This window comes from Pleurodeles waltl, chromosome 4_1 (genome assembly GCF_031143425.1).
Source record: "Pleurodeles waltl isolate 20211129_DDA chromosome 4_1, aPleWal1.hap1.20221129, whole genome shotgun sequence".
NCBI classification, from domain to species: Eukaryota; Metazoa; Chordata; class Amphibia; order Caudata; family Salamandridae; genus Pleurodeles; species Pleurodeles waltl.
Window position 1 is genome coordinate 165,931,333 of NC_090442.1, and position 16,430 is coordinate 165,947,762.

The following is a 16,430-nucleotide window of genomic DNA, read 5'->3' on the forward strand; positions in this document are numbered from 1 at the left end:
ACGATGACTGCTGGGTGCAGCTAAACAAATGGTCCCAGGACCTTCCGTGCAACCGAGATCTTGATGTTGGTGGCGAGGAGCTTGAGGGAGCACTCCCTCAGTGCCCCTGGGTGCATGGCATGGCAATCCCAGCAGGCCTTTGAGTCATGGTCTTTCTCGAGGCACCACAGACAGACCAAGTGGGGGTTTCTTGGAAGACATGCCTGCCACACCAGGAGAAATAATTTTTTTCCCAACAAAATGTAAATTAAAAGCCAGTCAAGATGTAACTGAGGGGCAGCTCTTCAATGTTCTGCGCTATCTGTGGCAGAAAGCAAAGAACTGAAGTTAGCTCACTTAAGTGGCACCTATATAGGTACCGCACACTCCACTTCCCGTGTGGACACAGAACCGAACAATGCCAACTACCATGCTGGGGTACTGCTTTAAAATTTCCAGATCCAGTCTGATGCCTGGGGATAATTCTAAAATAAGGAATCTGTGGCTAGAATTCTCTACCAGATTCCTTTCGGGGGAGACATGGTACTGCACAATACATGTATTTCTGTGATGGAACTCTCCGAGAGAATGTAGTTCCAGATCCACATCAAAGGCATAGGAAAAAGGGAACTGATACCACTGCACTGGGAAGGGCACTGTATGACTTTGGTGAAGCCACCTGATGCCTCATCGGGCATCAGTATGAAGCCAGAGCTCCCTTCCAGCAAACAAAAACATGTTAGGTTACCATAGAGATTTTTTTTATTTATTTCATACATTCTTGCTTGAACAGATCTGGCAAGTGTCCTACTTCAGACATGACAAAATCAGCTGGTTGTGACATGTTAGCTGCAAGAACTTTGTATTCTGAGATGTGTTAGTTTTTTTGTTTAAACATTCTAGAGATTTCAAAATCCCAGTGTTCAAAATGCTGTTGTCCAAAATATCCAGGACTTGGCTGAAAGCGTCATGCATTAAACAATGCACATCAGCATTTATGAACAGCTCCTAGTGCTCCCCTTATGAGCAGTAGGTAGTGCTCCTCTGATACAGAACATCTTGTGCTCCCCTAATGGGAAAACACAGTGACTTGCAGTGACATTTCTCACTGTGCTGCTTTGAGGCATATTACACAGGGCTCCCCTAAGGCGCATCACCAAGTGGTCTCCTGGAGTGATTCACATAATGCACCCCTGGATGTATGACAGTTGCCCCTATGTTACGCATCACTGTATGCTCTCCTGTTCCACTTTACCTTGTTCTTGCTAATTTTCACACTGCTGTACATGTCTATGTATAGGGACTGGTGAACACTCCCACCACAGTATTAACAGGGTGGAAAAGGCACTTTTAAGGTCTCGGCTACAGACAGCTTTCACCGTCTGCGAGCAAGGCCTAATGATTCCAATATACACAAAGTGGCCTTTAATTAGCCCCTTGATCTTGATTGGATGGTTTATTGTCTCAGTTGTCACCTCTTGATTCAATTGCTTTCCTCCCTATTTGTGTAATTGTTCCGCATAGGAACATTTAGGGGCATATTTATACTGTGTTTGCGCAGGATTTTTGCGTCATTTGTTTTTACGCAAATCTGGCGCAAACCTAACTCCATATTTATACTTTGGCGCTAGAAATTAAGGGGTTTGAGTCATTCTTGTACCGTGGACACCTACCTTGCGGTAAGGAGATGCAAGGAAGGCGTTCCAGGGCAAAAAATGACTTTAAGGCCTCTGCGCCTCATTTAATCTCCCATGCAAAAATTACGCACGGGAGGGAGAGGGCCTTAAAAAATGACTCTAAACCGGTTTAGAGTCATTTTTTAACGCCTGGGTCAGGGCAGGCGTTCAGGGACCTGTGGGCTCATTTCCATGGTCTCCGACCATGGAAGCAGTCCACAGGTGCCCTTCCCTGCCCCCAGGGACACCCCCTGCCACCCTCGCCCACCCCTGGAGGACACCCATGGATTGGGGAACCATCTATGGTAAATAGAGGTAAGTATTATTTTATTTACGTAGAAGTGGCATAGGGGGGTCTAACTTGGGCCCCCCCTACATGCCACTGTGCCCAATGGCCATGCCCGGGGGACATAAGTCACCCGGGCATGGCCATTGGGCAGGGGGGCATGACTCCTGTCTTTGCTAAGACAGGGGTCATTTGCCCGGGGGTTGTGGGTCAAAAAATGACGCACAACCCACCAGTCTTCCCTACGCCTCCACTGCCCGGTTAGCGTAATTTATTTTGACGCTAACCATGCCGCAGCACCGGCTACCGTCATTCCATAAATAAGGCGCCCTGTCTGTAGCCCACGTTAAACTTTTTGCCGCAAATCTGCGCTAGCCCAGGTTTGCGTCAAAAAGTATAAATACGGGCCTTAATTCTCATAGTTTTTTTGACTGACTGACTTATATCCTTACAATGCTGATGTTGCTTACATTCATAGAACTATGGTTTTATTTTACGTTCATCACTCCAAGAAAGTGGAAAAGTTTTGTTGCTTCCTTCCCTGTGTTCTGCCTCCATTTTCACTTTTCTCCACCACCCCTCGCTCTGCAGGTTGCTTTTCCTCCCTCCCCCCAACTCATTTGTTGCTTCTCCTGCCCTTCCCAACCCACTCTTCTTTTTTAATACACCCTAATATGCTCTTTCATTCCTCCATCATTTACTTTTTTTAATTAACATTTTGGTGCCCACCACCCTAATGGCAAGCATCAGTCTTAAAATGTTTTTATTTACCCATTTCAAGATGGCCACCCAGGAGTGTGCAGATGTATGCATGGCCGCTACTTAGAAATAGGTTTGTATTATTTAAAAATACTCCTCAAAGATGGCTGCATTTCTTCTGCGCACATCCACAGTGGCAATCTTTGAACAAGTTTGCGAAGACATAACAAATACATTCAAAGAAGGCTACCATTGATGTACACGCATCCATAGGGCCATCTTTTAATGCAATTGTAATATCTTAATGCCTCTACCAAAATATTTAAAGGTGAGTGCCTATATGGTAGTATAGATTTACTATTTGTAACTCCACATACAAGTACCTTGAATACTTCATATATAAGTACCTTGAAGATCGCAGGTACATACATGTGGAGTTAGGTATAGAAAATCTAGACTTACTTAACTGTTGATATTTTATTTTTGACATTCTGTCCCTGATATTGTTTCCCATCAATATTGTAGTTTCGATATTCAGGGGGAACATCTCTTAATGCCAAGACCTTGTAGCTTTGCAAATGCTTGTTTTGTTCAACTGCAGAGCAGAGGCAAGTAAAAAACACTGATAACAGATAAAATGATTGGACTAGGAAAAATTGGTAGATTCCATGCACTAAATGTTTGGGTTGCTTGTGTTGCCCCGAACTGCAAAGCAATTCTTGGAAGCACAGACTAGCCAAAGTAATTCTGAATGCCTGCCATCAGCTAATCATTTTAGTTGCGCCACTGAAACAGGGGCTGGCTTGTCAATGATAGTCAATCAAAATTGCTAAAACAAAAATTCCCATTGGATGTTACCAAACAACCAGACGGGGTCTCTGTAGTTTGACCACTATGATTGGCTGGTGAGCAGCTATGGCGCTGTCTCTGTCTGTCTAACCCATTTCTGATTACTGCCTGTGATGAGGTGAATGGACTGATTTTCATGCAGTGATTCGTGAAATAATGCAATATTCCAGCCATATAACTACGAAAGACTATTCTGAGCAATCCTAATATGCTCCTGGCATCTCCCCTAGCTGTGTATGTAGATGATGTATTTGTGTATTCACATTGTATTAACCCCACCCTGAACATTATCAAATAAGAAGTTCTTAATTTTGGCAACTTTCTGGTTACAAATTGAATTCCTACAAAAGTAAATCTGTATTGATAGGTAGGCCTAGTAGTTCAATGGTCACCAGGGCTATTTCGATATCACTATTGCGCCTTCTTTAGGACTCTGTTTTAAATATAACTATATTTTGTTATCACAGCAGATAAAGGCTTTATCGACTAAGTAGAGACATCTACCTATTTATCTAATCTGGCAAATTAACTTAGTTAAAATGAACATCCTACCTAAAATTCTATATTATTTCCGGGTGATATCCCATTACATTCCTAATAAATATGTTAAGCAGCTAGATTCTATGGTATCTAAATTTATCTGGAAAGTGAAGAAAGAATGAAGGGCAATCAAATTTCTAAACTTCTCAATAGAGGGGAATGGGCACTTCCCGACCGGCGATTGTATTGGCACTTCCCGACTGGCGATTATACTTCTGGGCAAGTATTGGCAATCGTATGAAGCTGCTATACGATCATCGCTCAACTAATTAGTTAAATGCAGTATCCATTAATAACAATCTAAGCAATATAGGGGCAAATTTAACCATGAGCTCTCCAAGAAAGTCAGATTGACAACTACTGGAGCTTTAACAAAGACTTGGGCAGACAACATTTTTTTTTGAAAATTTTGGAAATACATGAACATACTTTATTATTGGACAGTCCCGAATTACCTAAATGGTTTATGCCCCCTACTTTGGCACCTGGTATCAGGCTGGGGTCCGGTATCTTGCAGATTTGTTTAACAATCAGGGGCTAAAACACTTTTTTGAACTACAGATGGAATTCTCACTACATTGAAATTACCTTGAAATATGTGAAGATTAGGACCTTTCTACTTAGGTTTAATGTTAGTATAGCAACACCACTGACTCAGTCTCACTTTGCTCAAAATACTTTCAACTCTCACTGATCCGCTGTCTCTGACAGATAATGCTGCCTAATGCAACAACTAAGATGGTCTAGGACTATGGGCAGATAAGAGGTCAACAACTCAGATGAGAATGATACGGAACAAGAGGTGGCTGATAGTCTTGCTCACTTTCGTAAATCATTAAACCCACAGGACTCCTGGTCAGGTATATTGGACCTTATTTGATTGCTATATTACCCCCCTCCAAACTGTTTAAATTGCATAAACCATCTCATTGCTGCCCAAGATGCTTACCTGGGCTTCCGATTACATTCACATGTTGGTTACCTTTCACAAACTTAATGAATTTTGGGCCTCAATCTTACAGAAAATAACCTCTATACGATAAACAAGGGTTTTACTCACTCTTAAATTGATTCTAGTGGGATTTGAAGCAGAAGAGGGGTTCTTCTATGCACTAGTTATTGTCAGGATGACTTAGAAATACGGAAATACGAGTCTGCACCCATGTGTGTATGAAAAATGGTGGAGAGAAACCATAGAAGCACATGAACTTGAGTCCCAAATAGCTAAACTGCGAGAATCAATTGGCAAATTCCAGGGTACATGAGGTAAAATGAGGGATCACCTAATGCAATGATTAATATAACACTTATTTTGTTTGGTTGTGTATGCTCCTACATTTAAAAAAAAACAATTCGCTTTTGGCACAAAAAAGCCTAACCCAAGTTAATTATCACTGTTGGTCTGTGTACAGTTATCAGTGTATGATTACTGGTCAGCATGAATCTAAGTGCATGTACGCGCTAGGACTGTTTGCATGCACGATGTGTACCTCTATACACATATGTTGTGTATTTATGTGGGCAAAGCCAGACCAGCTGGCATTGGTAGTTACTGTTTAAGTTTTTTTTTTTTTACATTTGAACTCTTTAAATTTAGACGTATGATAACTCTCTTTTGGAGCGTCTACTCTGGTAGATGTGCCAACTGAGTGCATTTTTTAAAAATAAAAATCCACAGCAGCGAAGAGGCTTCAGTCCAAAGTTGGATGCTTAGCTACAGCCTAGCAAACACGCAAGGGAAACCTGACAATGCTGTGCTAAAGGCCAAGTGCCAACAGACTCGAGTTGAGTTTGCTTCTACAGCTGACAATAATCCTTATTTCAAAGTACTTATCACATGGATCAACCAAAATACCAGCCGAAAAAAATCCCTTGGCGTATGCCTTGGGTGGCTCAAACGCATGTCAATGAATGTGTTTTTCTCTGTATAATGGATGGCTTGGTCTAGCATATATATGATGTTGCAATTTTTTTATTCAAGTAATTGCACTTTTACGGGTTGCACTGAGGCATTGTATACAAAATGGCATTGTAAGCTGCTAAGGATTTGTATGTGATTTTGTGCTGTCAGCTTTGCAGATAATATCGATAAAAGCTTTTTGATACTTGGAGCTTACTTGGTAAATCATTATGGCGGCTTCTTTCCGGTGTGGGTTCCTCAATGTGGAGAAATCAGTAATAAGATGCTGTGGATGTAAATAGTAGGCCGGGCTCCCTTGAGGTAGTAGTGAAGCTCAGCTTCACTGCTGACGTCTCCACGTTTACGCTTTAAACTTTGATCACACTGCAAAAGGTCCCCTAGGTGAGTTGTCACCTAGGGTAAAAGGTTGCCTGTGATGATGGGAGGGACACATTAGCATAAAGTCTCCTGGAAGAAGAATGTTGGCTGTTTTCCTAGGAAATACAGGTTAGTCTGATACACTCACTGAGACCAGGCTGGTTGTTGTTGTGGAGGCCGAGGTTAGTGTGGTATGCCTGGTGTTTGGAAGGGGAGGGCAAAGATGTGTGCCATGGATGAGCAAGCTGGTTGTAGTTCTTACTAACCACCTGAAGTGTTATGACCCCATGGTGGATATCCTTATGGTGGGCCTGGAAGCCTCAGTGAGTGTGGTCAGTGATGGTTCCATGAGCTGAGAAGGTTGGACAGTGTGTAGGCAGGAATAGGTTACTGTGATGTTCCTGGGATGAGTAGGTTGGTCCTTGGGGGGCACAGCATCATATTATATGGATGAATGAAATGTTGTGTGTGGTGCTGGGAGAACCATGCTAGTGTGGTGTTCTTGAACGAAGAGGTTGGTTGTTTTTCGATGCAGATCTGTTGTCCTGGCCATCAACAGGATAGATATGGTGCTGGGAGGCACTGTTTAGTGTTCATGTACCTGTGATGACTAGGGAACTTAGTTGTCGTGAACTGAAACTGATTGAGTTGATTGTAGTGCATAATTTAGTGGTTGCTGCTTTGTATGAATAATTTAGCTGCTGTCTGCCATGACTACAATGGTTGTGCTCTGGAGTTCTATGTGTTCTGAATAGGTTTGTTGTGGTTGTTGGTGGCACGTGTGTGCCAGGAATGAATAGGTTTTGCGCGGCGCGGGGAGAGATCCGTGAGCTATTCCTCAGCTGAACACATCTGTTGTGGTTCCTGGAAGCATGTTTTAGTGTATCCTCCCTGCTGTCATTATGTTGGTTGAAATGAATGGCTGCCGACTAAAGGGTTCAGACTTTGGCCGGTGCTGCCCGCGGCTACAGATGAGTAGACCATGTTGGTTGAAGCGTAGAGAGCAGGAGGGCGTCACTAGGAAGAAAGCGCTGGGTTAACACTTGGAATAATAGGATGTTTGCAGCTCTGGATAAAACTCAGTAATAGCTGGGGGTTTCTCTCCTACTCTATAATCACACTCTCGAAAAGAAGTCTTCCATTGACGCTCTCTAAAACACAGCTCATGGCTTGCCTGTTGTGAAGCCCTGCCACCAGCATGCAGCGAGCCGGCTGCCTCAATGAACCACATAGTTCTTGTGCCTTTGTGCCACAATGTTACAACAAACAGTGGGGATCGAAAGGAAAAAGGGTAGAGGGGTCAGATTCACGCACCATAAGTCTCCGCAGCCTCTGTGTGAGGACAAAAGCTCTCCAAAAGAACTCAGCCAAGGAAAACAGGAAAATCATTTTAAGGACCGCCGCCCTCCTCAGGAGTTGGCCGCATTGAACTCAAAGAATACATTGCAACAGAAGTAGAAACAATCAAAGCTTTTGAGACCATGAAAGATGATCCACAAAAGGAAGCGAAACAAATATAAAACTGTGAGAAAGCTCTGTCAAGACGCCTGGTTCACGATTCAGTAGCAGAAAACTGGAGTTGGGTTTAAGAAAAAAAAAACTCATAAGGCTGGCTTGGTGCCTGAAAGAGGGCGGTGAAACAAAAACAGACCTCTCACAGGAGAGTAAGCACCAACACTTCAAGGTTTAGCGGCATTCAGGAACAACTCTGACTCAAGGGATGGTCGACTCCGGTGCAAGCGGTCGGTGGTCCCCGCACGCGGAAGCTGCATGTCTCCCCCTGTGTTGGAATCTTTCCTAGTAACAACGGGGTTCGCTATATTGCTGGACTGACCATCTGTGTGGACAGGAAGGAACTTGACTTGTCTGTTTCCAGACAAAATAATTTCATGTGTATCTGAACACCAATCACAGGCAGAGCAAACACTAAAACGGAAAAGTATAGCTGATTTTAATCAAAAACACTGCAGCACACCAGCGAGTCATAAGACCTTAAGAAGGATTGAGAGAAGTCTGAGAATATTGTGACCCAACTTGTAAGAGACAGGTTGAGGTTTGTTGGGTGGTGTGAAAGGGGTGATAACATGTATACTATGGATATGTCTGAAAAGGAGTGGAAAAGCATGCAGCAAAACCAAACCAGATATCCCACACATAAAAAAGAGCCAAATATAAACTGCTTCCCCTTACTTCCATCTCCCAGGGAAGCCCTGAATGACACTGTGAAAAATCCTCATATTGTGGTAGAAACTTCATGTTTTGTAGGGGGGGGGGAACAGTTATTGCAAAACAGCCATCCGCCTTTACCTCTGCTTTATGACCAGTCCTTCCCACAGTGGCCTCAAATGGTACAGCGACATGTAAGGCGGCTACCAACATGCCATCGTGCTTTCCTCTCTAATTGTTCTAGCGGAGTGGCTGCCTGCTGCAAGAGCCTGTGTGAAAACTGCTTCAAGAGATCTCTTAAAACCTGGCTGTCTGATAGAGACTTTGGGTGCGAGTGTGCTTGGATGGGATGAAGGCGGTCCACTAATGCACCAAAATTCTTTGTTTAGCTGTGCGCTCTATAAATTTATGTCTAATTGGTTAGTTGGCACCGGTAAAGTGGTATCTGCAGTTGGCGGGTCAGAAGGTGAGCGAGATGGCAGCTTTCATAAACTGGAGCCACAGAAGCCAGCAGATGTTACCGTCACTGAAACCCAGAATTCAAGCACTACATCCTCTCAGCTGTCGGGCCAGCAGTAATCAGCGTCCGTGCAGCCATGATAAGCAGAGAATGCCATAATCCATCCATCCCATAGCTTAACTTTTTGTGTGCCACCATCCTGACCAGCGTTTCTGAAACACTGACCACAGATCGCACTTCTGGGAAGGGTACCACTAATCTACACTTATTCTCTAGAGGCAATGAAGGGAAGGGCCTCTGGCAAGCACACTTTCTTCATGTGCAAGTGTCACTGGCAGAGCAGAGGGGCACACCCTCATCCTTTGACATGGGATATTCTGCATGACAAAACTATCACATCCACTACACCAACTTAACCACAACGCTGCCAGGTAAGTAGAATAGTAATTATCTGTCTATCTTGACAATGTAGTAGTAAACAGTATAGAGTATGTAGGGAATACATTTTTAGGTTGATATTGTTGACATCAATGTTGTAACATGCACCCCAGTCATGAGCGTCTCGCACTAGTGGGCCAAGCACGTATTCCAAGGACATTTCTACGACTATAGCATGTTTTGAGTTGCTGGCCTGCTCAAGGTAGAAGGTGCTTTGAATTGAATGCCGCCACTCTGTTCCCTTGCCGTTCAGGCTTCCGAGATAAAGCATGTAAAATCACAGCTACAGCTTGATTCAAATAGATATCACCGTCCTGCCGAACATGATCCACGGTCAGTCTGGAATGGGGTTCACCAGTAGTATAGAGTCCAGCAGGATCTCTTCCAGGTTTCGCACTGGCCAATACTCGTCTTTGGGTCTAGCCCATCAAGTCACTCCTATCTTGTTCATATCTCACCAAGATTTTGTTTGAGAAATCAGCCACTATTGTGTGTCTTTACGTGGGTTTCTACTGTAACCTTCTCCATCCCTGGCTCTCGGTTACCACACTATGCCTTAAGAAGTGCAACGTGCAGATTTAGTGATTTAATCTTAGGTGGAATTAGGCCATTCACTCTGACTGGCTCAAAGAGGCAACCTCCCACTACAGAAATTCACAAAACGAAAAAGTACGCAAAGAAGAAATGAGGTGAGAAAGAAACAAAAAAGAAACATGGAGAAAAAGACTGAGAGGTAAAACCAAAGGAGATGAAATAAAGGACTTTGGAGACGTGGTGCTTAACCAACATTCACTTCACTCTGCCTCATTTCAAATTAAAAAAAGTCAGACCCAACTCTTCCTCTGCTCTCGCAGAGCATCTTCAGGAGGAAGATGGGTTTTGGCAAACTCTAACCTGCCCCCCTCCGGAGCACCTCACTGTCACATCACTGTACTCTGCACCCTGGTGTAGGAACTGCGGACAGCCCAGGGGTGAGTCCGGCCTTGGAAGGCAATAGTACACAGTTTTCAGCAGCTTTAACAAGGGGCTCGTCTTCAGTGTTCATCGACGCAGGTCACCCAGAGCATTGCCCGATATGTGAAATAACAGATGCTGTCCTGTCTGGAGACTGGTGAAGTAATGGAGCTGTTAGCTGCACGTCCAGTTTGTTCTCTGCATAAACACAACGTGGGGGGAACAAGAGGGTAAGAGAGCAACAGACACCGGAGAGGTTCATGCTACTTGCTGGAAGGACTGTAGTAGTTTGAGATAAAAAGATGGTGGACCACGGGCTCTGGGGAGTCCCTTGTTTTCTACTTCTTCTTCTGGGCTGTTGACCAGGCGCGCGGTTCCTTGGCAAGTCTCAGTAGCCCTTAGTAGCTGGGAGCGTGGCCGCCACTGGGAATCTAGCATGAAGAAGCTTCTTCCCTGTGTAAGATGCCCTGGCGCCTCTGCTGCAGGCCGGATGTCTTCTGGAGATTCCATCCTTGGTCCTGGCATCAGACTGCTGTCTCCAGGTCCTCGTGGGAGGCGATCTGGTGACTCTGTCGACTCTCTAGGTAGGAGGCCAATTCTGCATCTCCGGCCTGCAGTGCTTTATCACGCGGCGTCTTGCCCTAAGGGGGACAAAAAGGAAAACTGATGGAAGACAGGTACATCATGAGGACTGATTAAGAGGGCAAGAGAATGGGAAGATATAGCAAGTAAGATGGTTGAGAGGGATACAAAAACTGTAGGACAGAAGCTAGAGTGGTGAGGGAAAGGGAAGAGTTCAAGAAAAGGGACATAGGGAAAAATGAAAACTAAGAGCTGGGGATGTGATGTTAATAAGGTGATTGGAAGAGGGATCGGAAATCGAAGTAAATAGCAATGAAAACAGAAAGGAAGGTGCACTTGGAGGACGGAGACAACAGAGAGAAAGGAGAAAGGAGAAAGAACATGAAAAAAGGTAGTGAATAAGAAAAAAACAATTGAGGGCTACAGAACACAAAAGTGAAAAGAGGCATAGCAGAAAAAAAGAAGCAAATGAAAAAAAAGGACTGGAGAGTCGAGAGAGGAAGGATGAAAAAGGAGAGAAATACGGTTGAAGAAGAAAGGAAGAGGGGTAGAGCCAGAGACGGACAACAGAGAAAGACAGGACAGAAAAGGAGAGAAGAAAGTACAGCAAAGTAAGCAAAAAGAGTGATACATAATGAGAAAGGAAAGAGAATGTATAAACAGAAGATATTGGTAGAAATGCAACAGATGCTGAAGACGAGGGGTGCAGAGGGAGAAATACAACGGTGAACTAAGAATTCAATACAGAGACACCAGAAACAGAATGAGGAGAAGAGTGGGAGAGAAAATCAGTACCATAGTAGACAGAGCAGAGAGAAACAGAGATAGATAAGGAAAACCGGAGAGAAACAGATAAAAGCCAGAATGGAGAGAACATGTTATTTAGGGTGTATTGCATAAGAAATTGATAATTGAGCATTGGTAGATATGGAAATAATGTTTAAAAGAACAAGTTACTTACCTTTGGTAACGCTCTTTCAGACGGGTAATCTAACTGCAGATTTCTCAATATACACCAGGCGCCAGCCTGGATCTGAAGTATTGTTAACAGTGCTCCTGTGCACCGGTAGATGGTGTTGTGAGGCGCTGTACTGCCCTGAAAATTGCAGAGCACCACCACATAAGCATGACCCTTGTGCGTTTATGTCAAGTTTGTTTTCTCTTCCTTTGCTGCACCTCGAGACGCAATGTAAAAGGAATGTTGGTGACAATGACCTGATCTCTACCTTGGAACCTTTTTAGATGTTGTAGGGACCACACCACAGAACATGGTGCTGCAGGGGCAGTGAGGGACCTGCAGTTTGATAGAGAATTCACCAGAATGAGTGTTACCAAAGGTAAGTAACATTTTCTTCTGAATGATACTTCTAGCCACAAATTCCATACCTTTTGAATAGATACCAAAGCATTACCTCCCAAAGGTGGAGGGTCTGTGGAGTGGATTCAATCTAAAAAGTCCTGCAGAATGAAGTGGGCAAAATGTCCTTCCCACTAAGCCTGCCTACGAAGGCAGTATTGCTTTGTGTACGTATCCAGTGATGCTCACATCACAGCATGGTAGATGTCCAGGACAGGCCCCAACACCGTCATAGTGGCCTTGACCCTGGTAGAATTGGCTCTCAGACCCAGAGGCGGCTCCTTGGCAATGGCGAAGGAGCGTCGCCCCCCCCTGGCTGAGCCTGCAGCATGTGAAGGGAGGGGTGGGGCTGGGCCAAGGGAGTGGGAGAGGAGAAGGGGAGGAGGAGAGAGTGCATCTAAGTGCGAATGTGTGTTTGGCTGGCCATTTCAGGCCAGCCAAACACACATGCGCACTTAGGTTTCTCCAGCCCGACTGTATTGAACAGCTGGGCTGGAGAACCTGCACAGGCCCCAGGGTTGTGTCTGAGCGGTAGTCCAAGCCACACATACCAATCCTGATGCTGCTTTTATGCTAGCTTTAGCATGAAACCAGCACCAGAATTGCTGGGGAGCCTGTGCTGGTGTTCCAGTAAATGCTGGGACATCACATCGATGGAAGAGGAGTGACAAGCGAGGTGGCCGGAGACAGAGGTGTCCGTGAAGGTTAGTTTATTTTATTATTCTTTTTTTTATTTTCACCTCCTCTGCCTCCGTCCCCGCACCCCTCCCTTGAGATTTGCGGCAGCCACCGCTGCTCAGACCCTTTGGGGGACTTTTTGCCAGTAAATAGCAGATCTTGATGCAGAAGACTGTGCAATGTCAATATAAACACTCAAAGCCCTGTTGGGTCCAACTGATGGAGCCTCTCCTTCTCTTTCAGGGGAGGAGTAGGAGAAAAGAAGCAATCTGATAGAATTATCAATTGCCTAATGTAGAAGGGGTACTAAAGTATACATAAATAACAATGGATTGGGATGTGAACCGAGTATTTACCAATGGTTGAGATTAATTCAAGCATTCCATCCATCACTTTTTGTATACTTTAGTGTGTCACCCTAAGTGGGGCGGATATGCCCAGATGTGGATCCCATGCGCACTCTGTCACTGGAACCAAGTTATATGCGGCTGTTGAGCCCATAACAAGGATGGAACCGATCCTGGATTGCTTGTATTCCAGATCAGGGAGAACCTGGCTTGGCAGTTCGGGCTAGACTGTCCCCATTGAAGCAAGGTCAAGACTGATTTGCATATAGCTGTGTCCAAACAGAGGTGGCATGGTCTGCAAATAACAGTGGATTGGGATGCGGCCCAAGTAATTACCAGTGGCTGAGATTAATTCAAGCAGTCCATCCATCACTTTTTGTACCCTGTAATGTGGAAGGGAGTCACAACCTTTGGTGAGAAAGCTGCCTGAGTCTTCAGCACCAATTTGCATGGAAGAAGGTTATGTAGCGCAATTGCGGCGAGAGTACCTGCAGTTCACTGATGTGACAACCTGACATAATCATAACGAGGAAGACATTATTCAGGCTCGAAAGAGGCAGCGAACAACTATGCATAGGCTTAAAGGGTGATTTGAATCACGTTACAACTGGTGATTTAATCAAGGACAGCTGGTCTGCAAACGGCTGACAAATAACCTTCTGCTGGGCCGACTGCAAAGCCTTGCAGGGCTAAAAAACAAGGAACCAACAAACGGACGTTGGAAAGCTTAATCTTTAAGGAGTCAGTGATTGAGGCACCACACCAGGAAACAAACTTGTCCCAATGACCCACAGAGATGGGATTTAGTGGATGGGAGTCTGGCGGTAAGAATGACATCTACCACTTTAGATGGCAACCCACGCACAGACAATTTCCACCACCCAATCTCCACGCATTAGCATTCTCTTCCCTGTTCTCCATGGGAACAGTCCTGCCCGAACTGCCAGGCCAGGTCCTCCCTGGACCGGAAAGTAACATCCTGGGACCAGTTTCAGGGTATCACCCTTCATCAGCCAGGCAAGATTGAATTCAGTGACACAGTGAGTACGGATAATTGGTTATTTAGTCCATGAGGCTCTATCAGGATTTCTGAGAGGCTGAAATACTACATCTAATAATAAAAGGAAATATATATTGCCTTAAAGAAACGCTTAAGACCCAGTAGCCCCACGTCCTGGCTTCCCTCGATGCACACAGAGCATTTGATTTCATAAACTGACAATTTATGAAAAGTGTTTTAGACAGTTTTAGAAAGGCATGGCGTTTAACAAATGAGTTCATCCCCTGCACGGAACAGTACTGCATAGGTGAAAACTGGCAACCTGTTATCAGATCCAGGGCTTTTCAAAAGGGGAAAGAGACAGGGTTGGCAATTACTGCTGCCAATCTTTGCGTTGGTAAAGGAACCAATGGGTCAGATTAGGAGGTAGATGCATCCAAGAATAGGGCAACAGGTCAGAAATACTATGCATATTATCTATACATATGCAGATGAAGCAGACCATCAAGAGTGCTCACTCCAGTTGTTCGACATCCAGTCCTGGGAGTGCATAGATAACGGGTTGGCTCAGGTTTAGGTGGGATCCAGAAATCTGACCCATCTTAGTAACAGTAGTTTTCAATTTGTGTATTGAAGTTGCTGAGTTCCACAAGTATAGCTGGACGCCATCCGCATCATACTCCAAGAGACGTGTGGGTGTCTTCTCTCCAGTGAGTACTGACTTGCTCATTTATTTAGAATAAATTTGGTTAAGAAGTCAATTGTCTTAACTAATGGTGATTAATCGCTACTTTGTAAAATCAATGAATATGAAGAGTATTTGCGATGTATAAGCTCCTTACCTTCTGTAACAATTTTTTCTGGTGGATACCGTAGGAAGCTGTCTCTATATATGGTGCACTAAAAAGAAGTACACCATGCAGAGAGTCTAGTGTATCCCCAACTGGTTTACAGAGGCAAAAGTAGATAGTAATGATGCTCCATTTGTGGTAGTGATGGCGAGAAGTTAGGCTTATTAGAGGGCAGTACTTAAAATTTGTTGTACTCATAGAGGCAAAGAATGAGACACACACTCAAAGAATAAATCTGAGACCAAAGTAGAAAAATAACACTTCTTTTTATATATACTTTGAATCCAAGAACTTCGTCACAATAAGCACGATATTAAGTATAAATTATTTTTACTTGCAAAAGTGGACATTTAATGTAGTTTCAGAGTTCTTCAATGTTATAATATGGGAGGAAAAACAATTTTATTTCACTTGCAAAAGTGGACATTTAATGTAGTTTCAGAGTTCTTCAATGTTATACTATGGGAAGAAAAACAAGTTCAGCAAACAAGTAATATATGATAACTTACGAGACCAATCTCTGAGACTAAATGTGAGTATTGGGCAAGGGTCACGACCACAGCAACAGGTCAGTCTGGGCAGAACTGGGCTGGCCGGGTGCAGAGGTGTAGTATAGCATTGGGTGTCCAATATATTTCATTGAGGATTGGTCTCCATGGAAATAGGCCACAGACTCTGGCCAGGAAGCCAGTCAGAAAAAAACAACAGGTAGGTAACAAATGTTGGATGCTCGGGAGCGTAGGTGCACCTTTGGTCCTCTTCACCAAGACGGATGCAGGTGTGTCCTTTGGTGTCGGGTTTCTGTGTCTGAGTGCTCTCCCGGATAAGAGGTCCTGTGGGCTGAGGTTGAAGGCATAGTTATGGAGTCCAGGAGGGGTGGAGCCACAGTGGACTCGAGCTCAGGGATGTTGTGGTCACCAGGGGCCCACTTCAGCTCAGGCCGTAGGCGACGGGTGCAGTGGTTCTTCAGGTGCTGGGGTTCTCCTACCAATGCGGCTGCAACAGAGGGGGCCTGTGTGCTGGGCTGCAGGTGACTTTGGGGAGTCCACGAGGTGTGAAACTACAATGGACTCGGACTCTGGGGAACTGGGGAACCGTTTTGGCACCGTAGCTCCACCACAAATCGGGTCGGTGACAGCGGGTGCAGTGGTGACTTCAGGTGTTGGGTCTCTGTGGTTTTGCAGGCGGCAGAGTCCTTTGAGTCCTTTCTTTAGAGTTTGTTGGGGAGTAGATTCGCTGCTCACTGGAGTCTTGAGTCTTTTTCGAAGGCAGGCAGTCCTCTTGGGTTTC

General features: G+C 44.6%; 1 protein-coding gene across 4 annotated transcripts in view; it reads right to left on the bottom strand.

Moving 5' to 3' along the window:
* Positions 1 to 8,241: 8,241 nt before the first annotated feature.
* DGKI (diacylglycerol kinase iota) overlaps positions 8,242 to 16,430 on the bottom strand; it is a 909,351-nt gene continuing 901,162 nt past the window's right edge. For all 4 annotated transcript variants that reach the window (XM_069227966.1, XM_069227965.1, XM_069227964.1 and 1 more), the window contains exon 33: positions 8,242 to 10,966. In XM_069227966.1, the coding sequence (XP_069084067.1) occupies positions 10,850 to 10,966 (117 nt within the window). In that variant the 3' untranslated portion in view covers positions 8,242 to 10,849. The remainder of the gene's footprint in view (positions 10,967 to 16,430) is intronic.